Source organism: Phyllostomus hastatus, unplaced genomic scaffold (assembly GCF_019186645.2).
Source record: "Phyllostomus hastatus isolate PE091 unplaced genomic scaffold, TTU_PhHast_1.1 phas_contig_29, whole genome shotgun sequence".
Lineage (NCBI taxonomy): Eukaryota > Metazoa > Chordata > Mammalia > Chiroptera > Phyllostomidae > Phyllostomus > Phyllostomus hastatus.
The window spans coordinates 13,829,625-13,845,191 of NW_025333835.1; the positions used below are offsets into that span (position 1 = coordinate 13,829,625).

General features: G+C 33.4%; 1 protein-coding gene across 6 annotated transcripts in view; it reads left to right on the plus strand.

Annotated features, from left to right (window-relative positions):
- The window catches only part of TDRD3 (tudor domain containing 3), a 163,246-nt gene that overhangs the window by 85,836 nt on the left and 61,843 nt on the right, over positions 1 to 15,567 (plus strand). For all 6 annotated transcript variants that reach the window (XM_045839149.1, XM_045839148.1, XM_045839152.1 and 3 more), the window contains 4 exons: positions 2,139 to 2,210; positions 4,620 to 4,769; positions 10,575 to 10,715; positions 14,817 to 14,973. In XM_045839149.1, coding sequence (XP_045695105.1) covers positions 2,139 to 2,210; positions 4,620 to 4,769; positions 10,575 to 10,715; positions 14,817 to 14,973 — 520 coding nt within the window. The remainder of the gene's footprint in view (positions 1 to 2,138; positions 2,211 to 4,619; positions 4,770 to 10,574; positions 10,716 to 14,816; positions 14,974 to 15,567) is intronic.

Consider the following 15,567-nt stretch of genomic DNA (forward strand, 5'->3'; position numbering starts at 1 on the left):
ATATCCACAAAATCATTACCAAATCCAATGTCATGAAGCCTTCTCCCTCTCTTTTCTTCTAGAAGTTTTTATGGGTTTAGTTCTTAATTAGGTTTTTGATTCATTTTGAAATAATTTTTGTATATGGTATAAGAACACAGGTAAACTCTTTTGTAATGATTATTATTAAAAGTATACAGAAATGTTTAAAGTTAGGAGTTTATATTAAATGGCAACTAGCACCCTGGACAGTGTGGCTTAATTGGTTAGAGCGTTATTCCATAGATTGAAAGGTAGTGGGTTCAATTTCCAGTCAGGTCATGTACCAATTGGGAAAAAAATGACAAGAAGTGCTTAGCAATATATGTTAACATCTCAAAAATGAAACAAGTAGGAGGAATAGACAAATGAAAAAATCTTTCTGAAGGTTCTTAGTAACATTTCAAAAGAATTTATAATGTGATAAATTGCTTTTGCAAGGAGAATATTTTTTCCATATTCATAATACATTGTTAACTCTTTAATTTTAAATATGAGAGTTAGAGGGAAAAACAAAATTAGTAGAGGGATGGGAGATTATTTATATTAATCAATTGTTGGTTGAATACTTCAAAATGTAAGTTGATTTTCAAAAGTCTTTTTTGTTTGTTTTTTATTTGTCTTGTTATTTTGAATCATCAAATCTTTAATTCATTCCATATATCTGGCACAAGAAAGTGTTCTGATTAAAACAAGTTATCACAAAGGAAATTTTATTCTAATTAAAAGTAATCACTATATCATAAACTGTAACAATTTGATCTTTTTAAATAATTAAAAATCACTGTTATCAGTATACCTATAAACGGTTTTGATGTGGACTTCGACCAGCGGGGTCCATGTGTTGTGGCTGCGATTAACAAATTCACACGGACTACAGAAGTCCTGTGGAGAAAAAGGGACGGCATGGCCACTGTCTAAGTGAGAGAGAGGGCCCCAACGCCTGCCTGGACAGGCTTTTATTGCTTTTCTGGGTACATTACATTGAGGATGGTCCTCATTTACTCTGCACAGGTTCACTTTGGGTGATTGATTACCTATTACAGATAACAAAGGAAAGAATGTTGCTAATTACCTCAAAGAAAAAGGATATTTGCAAATACAAGGGGAAGGGTGGTCAGACTGGTTACACTCTATATTTGGGAGGTTTAACACAGACTCTAGGAAGCTATTTTAAAGATACGCAGTAAACATCTGCTGCCTCAATCCAGAGTGAGGGAGTTTTAGCAAAAAGCAAGCCTCAAAGCAGCCTAGGTACAATGCACGCCTGATTCCCCACAGGAAAACTGATCCGTGGGCTCAGCTCCTGTGTGCCAATTCGCTCCCCATTGGTTTTCTGAATCAGGGGCTGGGCTACATTTTCCATGCCATGCAGATAGGTTGCTTATACTGTTTCTAGTGAAAACACTTTGGAACCCTGTTCCAAGAACTGGGGATAAAGACTAATATGTATTTCTTATTATACTGCAATATAACAAGTATGTTGTTTGCTAATAGATTTTCTGCCTCAACAATTTTATTTTAAAGGTGATTTCTTAATATTTGATTCAGACAAATATTTTAATATGGTTTAAAGTAAAATTTTTGTTACTGAAGTATGTAATATTTGAATTTACTACTTGTTGAGGAGATTTTTACTGTGTTTTGTTCTTTTCTTTTTAATCCTCACTTGAGGACACACTTATTAATTTTAGTAATAAAAGTGAAGGGAGGAAGAGAGAGAGGGAGAGAAACATTGACATCAATTGGTCACCACTTGTATGCACCTGGACCAGGCATGGAACCTGCCACCTAGGCACGTGCCCTGACTGGGAATCAAACACACAGCCTTTTGGTTTATGGGACGATGCGCCAACCAAGCCACACCAGCCAGGGCTGTGTTTTGTTCTTATGGGAACATCTTAGAAAAAGGTTGTGAATGTGTGTTTTGTACGGGAAGATTAGGGGAGAGCCTCTGCCTAATTATTGAAGTTAGGAATAAAATATTTTGTCTAGTTTGACAATAATTTATGAAAGCCTTTTTTAAATAAAAACATACTAAAATAAGTAGATTCCTGGTGCATTGTAAATGTAAACTTTTTAACATATATTTTTTGTTTTGTGACTCACTTTCTTCACAGAGCTTGTCAAAACATAATAGAAGCAATATTGGAACTGAAGGTGGACCACCCCCTTTTGTGCCTTTTGGACAGGTAATGACATTCATATTGGCAGATGTAATTTAATCAACAAAAGGTATTTTTCATTTGTGTCAAGCTGTTTTTAGTTTTGTGCTGAACTATTCATTCAGAGGTCAGAGAGTTGTATGGAAATATACTCAGTAAAGGAATTTAATAATTGCTTTTTTTCTTTACTGCAATTAAATCATGGGTGTAGGTGCTTTTCTCAAGAGCTGTTAACCCAAAGATTGAAGAAATTAAGAGGCACACCTGAAGAGCAGTTAATAACTAATTAAGATAAGATGGTAGTGGAGCATTTTTTTTTGAGAGGAATGCAAAAGAAGATAAAAATATGCTATAATTTCTCATTTTGTTTATCAAAATAAAAGAGGGAACAATAAAACAAAAGTGTCAACAGAAGGAGACAAGACATGAGAAGACAGGGGGCAAGGAAGGGGCATCGTTGCACTTTCAGAGAGCCTGCAGTCCCGGGCGCCCCTTTCAAGGTTCTGTTGTCTTCCTTGATCCAAATGCCCATGTCATGCAGGGACATAGTTTTGTTTTCAGAGGGATTTTTTTTTTCAATCACAGCTACACTGATCCTCCTGTGACATAAGCTAAAGGTTACTGCAACATGTTACCTTGGGGTAGCTGCTCAGCGGGCTGGTATCTTGCGACTTCCTGGTTGTGCTCAGCAGCAGACTGCATTCAGTGCCATCTCCTCTAGCCTGTCCCTGCTGTATCCCTGAGCAGTTTGAGAATAATCCCTATGACAGCTTGCTCTTTGCCACACGATGCCACCAGATTTAGCTATTTGTATTCCACCTTGCGTTTGTTCTTTATTTTTCGTTGAGACTATGGGCTCAGATGAGAGTACTGAGGGTGAGTTAGAGACCCAACAGGTAGGAAACAGAGACCTGTGTATCTGTAACAGCTTAAAAAAGATTTTATGTGAAAAGGGTGATCAGAAGATAAATGGGCAGGATCAGATGGTAGCCTCTTCAAAAACCTTTTTGTAGAGTCTAGTCAAAATTAAATAAAAGTAATTCTGGCATCATGTGTATTTTGAAAGAATTTTAAAAATATGTCCATTTTTATTGGGCTTTGCAACATGACACAGTGAAGATAAAAGGAGGCACGATGCCCTGTGGTGGGATCTGTGCTGGTGATGCCCTCACTTCTACTAGTGTAAGGAAAACCCCAGAATAAAAACAGAGTGTAAATATTCCAGTAATTTGTATTTGAAAGTAATAAGTGATATGTTTGTAAGAATATGCTTTTCCCTTAAACATTTTGGTGATAATGTTTCTTTTATAAATTGCTCAGACTTATTATTTAACTATTTATAAAAATTTGAAGTGTGTTTTACAATTTTTTTGCCTTAGGAAGGATAATAAAAGTTATAGTATCAATAATATTATTTGTTTATGAAGTCCATTCTGAAAAATTATTTTATTTATTTATTTTTTAAATATTTTACTTATTTATTTTTAGAGAGGGAAGGGAAGGAGATAGAGAGAGAGAGAGAAACATCCATGTGCGGTTGCTGGGGGTCATGGCCTGCAACCCAGGCATGTACCCTGACTGGGAATCGAACCTGTGACACTTTGATTCGCAGCCCGCGCTCAATCCACTGAGCTATGCCAGCCGGGTGAAAAATTATTTTCATCTTATCTCAGCCTGTATATGGGTTAAAGGCAGATAATGCTGGCTGTCTATTGCTATGTACAGGATATATTTATTTATGTTGCTCAAAATCTGTGTTTGTATAAGACATTTGTTTGAAAGCATGTTTTCTTTGTTTTATCAATGAGTTGAGAAAAGGTTTATTGTATAGGATTTTTACTGCTACAAGTAGAAGGAAGAACTAGAAATCAGGGCTTATTTTTCAGCAATGATGACTTTCTCAATTTATTTTATGAGACTAAAAATAAAAAATTTTATATCCAGATTGAGGGACAGGGTTTGTTTTTAGCTTTTGGTTTATAAGTTCAGATACATCTTTTTATATGTTAAAATAACTCAACTACTTAACCCTCATAAGGATATTAAGGCATAATGTATGAATCAAGCTCTTAAAAAAACCTCAATTTATTTTTTCTTGTGTAATAGTACAGATAGTTTGAAATTTAAATTATTTTACATCATTTTCCTAAAATGAAATTTAGATCTCCTGCTTTCATGTGTGTTGTAAATATGGGCCCTGTTTTAGGCGGGCACATTTTTGTCAAGCTTTCCATTGTATTTACTGATTACACTTATATAAAAGTTACTTTGATCAGTTTTCTACTTTTATTTTTAAGTGTATGTGAAAGAATTATATTTTTATGGGCTCTCAGCTGTTGTGATACAAACTTTATTGAAGAGATAATACTTTATTATGAAGACCTTGAATCTCCTTGGGAACTACTGAAATGGCTGATTTTTATTTATTATTACCAGAAGTGTGTATCTCATGTCCAAATGGATAGCAGAGAACTTGATCGAAGGAAGACACTGCAAGTTACAATGCCTGTCAAACCTGCAAATGATAATGATGAATTTGAAAAGCAAAGGACTGCTGCTATTGCAGAAGTTGCAAAGAGCAAAGAAGTAAGAAACTAAATAGTAATATATTTTTCTTATTTCTTATCATTATGTTCTATTTAGATTACTTATAATTACTATTGTTTTTTCACATATGGTAACTAATACAACAAACTTTTGACATTCTCCAGGTATCAGCAGAAAATCCCCTGGTACATATGGAGTCTCAAGCTTACACCCTGGGTCCAATGTTCTTTTTCCAAATCCTCTCGACAATCCCATTAAGTTACTCTTTCTAGCAACCACACTTCTTTTCTTTTCTTTTTCTCCCTTTCTTTTCTTTTAACATTGTAGCAGCTGAACCCAAAGCTTTTTATTTTCAGTAGAGGGTTTCCTATCATTGGTCGAGCTTGATAACACTTTTTGAGGATAATTTTCTCCTGTAATTTTTCTCTTGGTGACTTCTGAGAATGCAGGCAAAAATCAGAGGATAATCAGTAGTACCTCAGACTTAACACCTGTTAGTTTTCATTCTTAAATCTATTTAATGTATAGTAAAAAATATTTTTTCTTAAGATCATGTATATATTTATGCATGTGCACATCCCCTTATTATGTACTATTAATATCCAAATGTTTTAAAAATTATTTTAAAATTCTTTCTTACTTGAAATATGTGTTTTCTCTAGTTATTGATTTTCAGACTTTAATAATAGATTTTAATTCATGAATTAGTAGTTTAGACAGGCTTTTCTTAATCAGTAAGATTGAAATAGTTTTCTTTATCAACATCAGTAACGAATCTTAGCTAACTGCTCTTCTATTGATACACAAAGTTGAAGGAGGAGACTTCTTGCATTTTGGTTGTTCTTCTGCAGCATGTCTTCCTATCATCGTCAGTCTAGTGTAGAGGCCAAGAGCACAGACTCTGGGATGAGGCAACCTGGAAGCATATCCTGCTGACAAGCTTGGATATGTTACTACATTTTGTAACCTGTTTTTCTTTATCTATGAAAAAAGATAATAATGGTACCTACTTCATGTAGTTATGGTGAGAATTAAAATTGATAATCTTGAAAATATTTAGAATGCTAGATGCCACAGATCATCATATTCCTTTGCTAAAAAGCACTTGATAAACATGACTATTGACATTTTTTAGTATTTTCTCTACTGTAAAGCACATTTAAAAAAATGATTTTTAATAATTCTGAAATTAATACATTTTACACAGTTTACATGAAATATATTTCTTTTTCCCAAAAAGCTACTAAAATTTTGGAGTTTCAGAAGAGGATATTGGGGATATATCAAATTCTTAATGACTTTGGGAAAGTTCTTTTGATTTATACTTTTCTTCAACTTTTCTCTCAAAATTTTGGTTGATGTGGTTACTACTATTTATTTACTGGAACATAGTTAACATACTGTAATACGTTTCATTTTTTAAAGTCATAATTGATCATGTTATATTTTCCCATAAGTATTTGATAAGTAAAAAGTCATAGTTATCTGAAGAACACTTAACTTCTCAATTTATATATGATGGAGTTGATGGAGGCTGAGAAGTTACCTGAGTTTACCCAGTGACAATTCTGGGACTAAACCTATGTGTATTACAGTAGATTATATCTGTATTTGTATATCTCTATATATTGATAACTGTACATGCATATTTATGTTTAATCTTTCTGAACATCAAAATCATGTAACAATGTAATTGTTCTAAAAGGATGTTTTAGGATCTTTCATCAAAATACTTATATTGATTTGGTGAAATCTACTACAAATGACTAAGTGATGATTTTCATTCTGTTTTTTTTCCTTTATTCCTTTGTTGAGCAACTATTTTTTTGAGAACCTGCTGTATGCAGGAAGCATTTTAAATGCTTAGGTTAAATCAGTGAACAGATAGACAAATGATCCCTACCCCTATCAAGCTTATATAATTGTATGGGTGACAGACTAATACATAATAAGTATATAAGTTTATGTAGGTTAGAAGTTGGTAAGTGCGATGGAGAACAAAGGAAAAGTAGATTAAGTTAGGGAGTTTGGAGTGCCATTTGTGGGGCAGGGATACAATTTAAAAGAGGATGCTCAAAAATAGAGAATTCTTTGCAATTCTTGTGTAGTTTACATACTAGTAAAGACAGTAAATTTAGCATGTAAACATACTAAATGAGTAAATTATAGATTTTAGTTTTAAATGTAGTAGTTTGAGTAGGCCTCATCATAATGAGATTTGAGCAAGACTGGAAAGATAAGAAATTAATTATGTGGTTATCTGAGAGGCTTATTGTAAGGAGAAGGAAAAGCTGTTGTAAAGGATCAAAAGTAGGAGTATATTTTCAGGGAAATAGCAAAGTGACTAGTGGAAGCAGAAAGAGCAAAGGGACAAGTAGTAGAATGTAAAGTTGAGTGATAGCGGGGTTCTGCCTGTATAGGCTCCTGTAAGCCATCTTAAAGACATTGGCCTTTATTCAGAGAGAAATGAGGAGCCTCTGGAGGATTTTCAGCAGTAACATCAGCTGACTACATTTTTTAATATATATTTTAGAGACAGAGGAATGGAGAAAGTGAGAGAGAGAAAGAAGGAGAAAGAAACTGATTTGGTACACTTATTTATGCAGTTTTGGCTGTTTCTCGTATGTGCCCTGATCAGGGATTGAACCCACAACTTTGGCGTATTGGGATGACACGGCATGCTAACTAACTGAGCTACCTGCATTTTAAAAGTCTAATTCTGGCTGTTGTGGTCAGAACAGATTGTAGAGCAGAAGGATTGGAATCAGACAAGTTAGGAAATTATTGATGTAATCCAGGTGGAGAAAAATGGTGGTAGTTTGAATGAAGATGGCAGCAGTGCAGGTGGTGCAAAGTGGTCAGATCTGGAATTTTGAAAGTAGAGTTATCAAGATTTCTGACAGATTGAATGTGGCACATGAAAGAAGAAGCAATGTCAGGAATAATTCCAAGGGCTTTGTCTTGAGAAATTAGCTGCGTAGAGTTGCTTATCTTGAATTAGAGAGGACTGGGATAGAACAAGTTGGAAGGAGAAATATTTGGTGTTTTGTTTTGAACCTATTAATGTTGAAGTACCTAACAGATATCCTTGTGGCAATATTTGATAGGCAGTGAGACAGAAGAGTGTAGTTGAAGGGTGAACTTCAGAATAGATATATGGATTTGAGAGTTGTAGTCATATGGTTGATATTTAAAATCATGAGTTAAATGAGATCACCAAAGGAATTAGGGCTGATACGGAAGAGAAAAGTGTAAGGAATGAACACGGTAGCATTTCAGCCTTACAGGTTGGATGAGGTTGAACCAGCCAAGGTATCACTGATAAGATAGGATGAAAACAAGACAATGCAGAAATTGTATCATGGAAGAAGGAGTGTTGAACTTACCAAAGACTGTTGAAAAAATCATGTAAAACGTGGCCTGAGAACTAATGTAGAATTGGGGAAGTCATTCATTCACTCCACATTATTCTTAACATTCATAGAGGTGGTGTTAAGATAAAGTATAAGTGTACAGATACCAGTGGTGGGTTGTTGTGGTGAAAATTGTTCAAGTTCTTCAGTGATTATTTTAGTTATTTCAGTGAGGGAGTAGGTAAGGCCAACCATGACAGTGGGGTAGAAGATGAGATGCTGGAGGCTTGAGTAGTGAGGAGAACAGGTAAAACACTGGTCTAGAAGATTGAGAGGTTGGATGGGCTGGGGAAATGTAGGAATATTGCTAGGCAGCATTGAAGGCCCACTTGAGTTTCATGGTCATGGTGATCTCACATATGCTTAATTCACATAGTATGCACAAGATGATGTGGCTCATAAAGGATATCACTTGCCTTATGGATAATGTTTAAGTTGTAATGTTTCTAGATATTTATATGTTTAGTGAGTAACAACTGCTTTAAAGTACTGAAAAGCAATACTGAAAATACTATTTATCCTATTTCTTAATCCATAAAATGGAAAGAAAATAATAAGGAAATGTAACCAGAAGATGAGATTATTTCACTGGCACCAAAAGAAAAAATACTTTTGGAGTTACAGAATTTAAATTCCAGGAATATATTTAATTTGGAACAGGTCAGGCTCCAGACTTTTCAGGTAACTATGTTTGAATATATTAAACAAAACAATAATATTATTGCCATCTGTTATGAGTGTTTACCGTGTACCAGTTACTGAATTTATCACTCATGTCAATGATGTCATTTGATTCTCAAAATATCCCCGGCAGGTGAATTTTCTCCTCTCTGTTTTAAGCATGAAAAATTGGAGGCCTATGGAAGGAGAAGGTTAAATGACTTGTCTCAGGGCAGGGGCTCCAGAGTGTGGCTGAGCCAAGGAATTAGTCCCACCTGTGTTCTTAACTATACTCCAGCCTAATGAACTTTGTATCTCATTAATATGAACTCACATTTTTTTTTTTATGGTTGTACAAGTAATAACTGTCAAGACATTCCAAATCTGTTTTTTTGCTGGGATTGCATAAACCAAAAATTACATGAATTCAGTAATACAGCTTTGGTTTTTGAAGATGACATTTTACTTTTGATTTGAATTAAATTCATATATTGTAATGTATCAACTACCTAGTAGAGATATTTACTATGTTGTCCATAAATGCTTATCTAACATCATTTTTCTGTTTTACAGGTTTTATTTCTTTATATTTCATCTGATCCAAAATCATTCCCCAATATTATATAAATTTATATCTAAGATGTTTTCTTACTGTAATCATTTTAAAACCTATTTTAAAATATTGATCACTATCGTTAATAAAATCAAGTCTTGACTTCCTCCTCTTTTATTAGATCTATTAGGTTGTAAAGATACTATATAGTGATGCTTAATTTAATATTATACAAGTAACAACTGTAAGATGCTTTTATTTTTATTTTTTTTAAGAGAGAGGGGAAGGGAAGGACAAAGAGAGGGAGAAAAAGCATTGATTGGTTGCCTCTTGCATGCCCCAGCTGGGGACTTGACCTGCAACCCAGGCATGTGCCCTGACTGGTTAATCGAACCAGCGACCTTTCGGTTCTCAGGCCAGCACTCAATCCACTGAGCCACACCAACCAGGGCTGTGAGATGCTTTTAAATCATGAATTTGTATTTTTTCAAACCAATGTTCTTTATGCTATAGTCTTTCCAGAATAGCTTTGATAAAACATAACTGAAATCAAGTAAAATTTTTAAATTTGATTATACATGTAATTATTCAAATAAGTTAGGCAAAATAAGAAATATGGACATTAAAATTTTCATATATGGTTGGTAAATCATAGCATATGTAATTAATATGAATAATAAATTAGTAATAAAAGTTTTAATCTATTGTTGAAATTTATATTGTTTGTTTGCCTTCTAAGATTATAGATTTATATTACTAGATTGCGGACATGATGTAACTGACTCTCAGATATGTTTAATGCCTTACTGATGATAGCCTTGCCATGTAGCTGGATTTGTAACCCAAGGATCATGATATTAGTCAAGTATGTCTACCCCAGAATTATTTTTGACACCCATTCTCCATAGTGCTAGTATTATGTAATTTTCTTCTATATTATTGTCTACTTGAATTTATTATGATGACTTGCCTTGTACACTTAGAGATTATAGTTATGTAATTATTTTATTGCTCTGCCTAGACTTGTGGGGAAAAAAGATTATGGCTAATAAATATTTGTTAAAAAATTAGCTAACAATTTGTTTTTTCATGTACAATATAATTAAGGAACTTTTAACTACTTCAATTTTGTTAGACATTTTTAGTTGTAGCTTAGCCTTTAGAATTATTTTTAAATGCTATTTATTTACATCTCTGTTTCCTTTCTCTTATCTAAAGACCAAGACATTTGGAGGAGGTGGTGGTGGTGCTAGAAGTAATCTCAACATGAGTGCTGCTGGTAACCGAAATAGGGAAATTTTACAGAAAGAAAGGTCCACCAAATCAGAGGGGAAACATGAGGGTGTCTACAGAGAACTGGTAAGACTGAAGAACCAACACAAAGTTAATGTGTTCTTTCTTTAATAGCCTTGATGATTTATTTTTTCTTGGAACCACCATTGGCCTCCAGTGTATTATGGATGGATATTATAACTCTAAAAAGGCTTTCATTAAGATTTACAGTTCATTCATGGAAAATTTGGATTGTTTGAAAAATAATTTACTTAAAACTTCCATTTTATTTAAATTTATAATGTCTGAATAACATCGTTTGGAATGGATTCATAAAATTATGTAGAAGGTTCTCAATGGAAATTATATTCTAATAAAAGTTGATGCATTAAAACGCAGTTATCTGCCCTTCTCACATTTTTTCTCAAATTTGTCTCTGTTTTGTTTTGTCTTTGAAAAAAACATTGAAATAAGTCCATATATATTACAGACTCAATTATAATATATACCGGGAATTTTAAGATAAATAAGAAGAGCCAAACATATTTCTAATATGCTGCAATATCCTTAGATGTAACAGAACTGACAAGAATTCATTTTCCTCTGTCTTTAAAGGTTGAATTACTTTGGATGATATTATCTGTAGGATACAGATTAATAAGACTAGCTTAAATAATGTGGGTTTATTATCTCATATAACAAGAAATTCAGAGATAAGATGGTTACACAAATTGATAAATTTAACAATGTTGGGACTCTGGTGAGCATCCCTGTGATTTATTGTTACAGGATTCTGTATACATTAAATAGCCATTGAAAAAATTCAGAATCAGGAAGAAAAGGAGTTCATTCCCTGGGAATGGGTCTGTTTTATCAGATAATAAAATATTTTTGGAATCTTCTGCAACTTTCATTTGTGTCTCATGTACTAAAAATAGGTCACATGCCTCATAAATTAATTAAACACTGGCCAAGGAGAATGGTTTTGTAATTATGGACCAGGCTTTCTTTTCCTTGTACATATGCCCATTTAATTCTTGGGGAAAAAATTCAGGGTTTTAAGGACAAAGTCAATATAGCAAACTCAAAAATACATGATCCCTAACTTAAGAAGCTCTTAAACATTAGTAAATTGAGAACACTTCTATAGGAATGTTTTGGCATAGAATACCAGAGGCTTGCACTTGGGGTAATTGAAAAATATTAAAAACATATGAAGGCAGTGATATCACAAAGATGGCAATATAGAAATTTCTAGGAATTGGCCTATTCACTGAAATAATTATTGTTGACAAGCACTGTCTGAAGTAACTGTTTTATCACCATGGAGCCTAGTCAGACTCTTCAGTATGCAGAGTAGTGATTGATGGAGATGCCAATCATAGAGGTAATAGAACAAATACTTCAGTGAACACATAAACAAGGAATATAATTTTTGCAAAGGAAATTTTGAAAGTACCTAAACAAATTTAAAACTGCAGTCTTTATCAAGTAACACCATCAGTTCCTGAGGAGGAGGGAGAATCTGATTTCCAAAATTATCACCATTGTAGTATTCAAAATGTCCAGTTCTCAAAAAAATTACAAAGCACACCAAAAACAAACAAACAAACAAACAAAAACAATAACAACCCAGGAAAATATGACTCAGTCATAGAAAAAAGAAATGGACAGACATTATTTTTAAAGAAACCCAGGCATTAGACTTACTAAACTAAGACTTTAACTGTCTTAAATATGTTCAGAGGACTGAAGTGGACCATTGACAATGAAATAAAAGAAATCATGAGGACAATATTTGAACCAGTAGGGAATACCAATGAAGAGATAATTGTTTTTTGAATGGGTAGAAATTATAAGAAAGAAACCAAACAGCATTTCTGGAGCTCAAAAATACATTAGCTGAAATTCAAAAGAAATTATTAGTCAGATTAAACATTAGACTAGAACAGGCAGAAGAAAGACTCAATGAATTTTAGTATATGGCAATTAACGTGACCCAGAGTAACAGGCAGAAAGAGAAAAAGAATGGAGGAAAATAGAGCTGAAGGGACTTGTAGGGTACAGTCAAATATACTAACATATACACTGTGGGAGTCCCAATAGGAGGAGAGAGGAAGGGATGGAAAGAATATATCAAGAAATAATAGCCCCAAATGTGATGATATCATGAATCTACAAATCCAAGAAACTTAACAAACTCTAGGAGGATAAAGTCAAAGAGAGACACAACAAGACACATTATAATCAAGTTGTTGAAAGCTGAAACAGAGAAGTCTTAAAATCAGTGAAAGAAAAACAACTCATCAAGAACAGGAAAGATCAATAAGATAAATAGCTAATTTCTCATTAGAAACTATGGAAGCAAAAAAAAGCAATGGGGTGATATATTGAAACTAATGAAAGGAAAAACTGTTAACCAAGAATTGTATATCCAGGAGAATTGTTATTCAAAAATGAAAAGGACCATTAAAAGAATAACTAAAAATACTGGTATAAATTTGAGTATACATGAATTATTCTAATAATTAGGTATAAAATGCTTTTGTAAGTTGGATGGTTTTCAATTCTGTTTTTCAACAGTTGATCAAGGCTTGATTGGGGGGATCAGCTGATAGCTCCTTAAAGTAATTTTTTTTTGTAATAGATGATATTATAGGTTGAATTATATCCTTTTCTAAAGACTTATTGAAGTCCTAACCACCAGTATCTTAAAATGTGACTTTATTTGGACATAGGGTCTTTACAGTGGCATCAAATTAGAAAGAGGGCAGTAGAGTATGCTGTAATTCACTATAACCCTAATTCAACCTTTTTATAAAGAGGGGAAATTTAGACACAGGTAGAGCCACATATAGAGAGAAAATGACCTGAAGAGTCATGGTGAAAGGATGGTCATGTGACTGGAGTGATGCATCTGAAAGCCAAGGAATGCCAGGGATGGCTAGAAACAACAGATGCTGGAAAAAGGAAGGAAGTTCCCCCCTAGAGATGTCAGAGAGAGTGTGGCCCTGCTAACACCTTGAATGAGATTTGGTTAATGCAAATCAGGTCAACAAGAAAGTTAGAATAAGGTGTACCAAGGTTGGGGATTAATTCATTATTAAAAGGGGTGTGTGTGTGTGTGTGTGTGTTTAAGTTAAATTCTATGTATGGGACAGTTTTTTAATTAGATATTTACTTGGAAGATAGTTAGGAGAGAGAACGTTTTGGAAGGTTTGATTATTTTTTACATTCAGGTAAGTTTTCAAAAAAGAAAGAGGAATTATAGTTTTAATGTCCAGTCCTCTTTACATTTACTTTAGCATAGCTAGAGCATGGATGTATATTTTCTCTTATGTGTCAACTCTGATCCATTGATAGTAGCTATTGTGCTTAAAAAGGATTCTTTGTTTAGAAGAATACAGTCAGAGTTTGGGAAGAAATACTGCGCTTTTATCAATGTCTGCATGGGTATCAGTGACTGCCTGCAACATGCGTGCCATGTATATCTGAAAACTTATCCATCTGAATTCTTAAATGTAGTAAAGTTAGTTATGTATTTCACAGCAGGCCATGACTGAAGGAATTCCTTCATGAGATATGTTTATATTGCTTAAACAGCTCTGGAATTTGGGTCTAGATTTGTCAAGGAGATTTGGGTTCTGGCATTTGTAAAGTAGATTTTCCTACTCAGCATACAGACTGTCAAAGCATCATAGATAGATTATATGGCTAATAAATATACAGCAGTATGGTGCAGCAATGGAGAGTAGAAAAAACAAAGAAAAAATGATGCTATCATTTTGTTAGCTTCATTTTATTTTACATTTAGGGCAGGTGCTATATAAATTATATTTTCTTTCTAGAATGGAGTATTAACCATAGCAATTTTTAATTAGGTCATTTTTCCTGTCTACTATTTTCAAAAGCCTTATTCTAGCATATCATAAATTGTTTTTGTTTTGCATTGGTAATGGTACTTGTAAAGTCAGAGGGTACTCAAGGCATAGCCCTGCATATCATGTTGATTCTTCCTTGGCTATTGGTATAAAAAAAAAAAACAGCAAGTGAATATTTTCTTTATTTGACATTTTTCCATAAATATATGATACAATTTTTAGTTTAATAAAATAGTATGTAGTTAAAAACTTACACTTTGCTTTATTTATTGTCTACCAGCATACATTTTCTCTTCATTCCTTACAGGTTGATGAGAAGGCTCTGAAGCACATAACAGAAATGGGCTTTAGTAAGGAAGCATCAAGGCAAGCTCTTATGGATAATGGCAACAACTTAGAAGCAGCACTGAATGTTCTTCTTAACAGCAATAAACAGAAACCTGTTACAGGTCCACCTCTGAGAGGTATAACTCATTAAGAAATGTGCCAGATAGTGTTTGCTTTTTGGAGGAGTATATGTTGCTGACAGAGGCTGGGTTTTGTTGCTCTGAGATCTAGAATGATATTTACCATTGTGGTAAGTGCTTCCAGTTCTGCAACTAAAGAGATTTTTGCAGGTTCCTCTGCGTGTTATTTTTTTCATCTTTATGTAAAATAGGTCTAATGGTACCTTATTTAACAGGGTGGATATAACACAGAAAATATAAAGTGACTAGTTCTAATAATTATGTCACTTGTATAAATGACTGAAGAATCTGCAAACTTTTTAAATTACAAGTGCATGACAGTTTAGTGTTATTCTTTAATTGCATAGTTGAATATATTATATGATTTTTAATTGTACAGTCAAATATATTATGTGATTTTTAAAGTCCTAATCCTATATTCTTTTTAAAAAGTAAGTGGGTAAAGAAAAATTTTATGAAAATTATTTTTTCCTTAGAAGATAATTTATGTGAACAAAATTAAGTTTTAGATCATTTGGGTGATTGAAAGTACTAATTAATACAGTCTTTAAAAAAATTTTATTGACTTCCGGCTAAGATGAAGGTATAGGT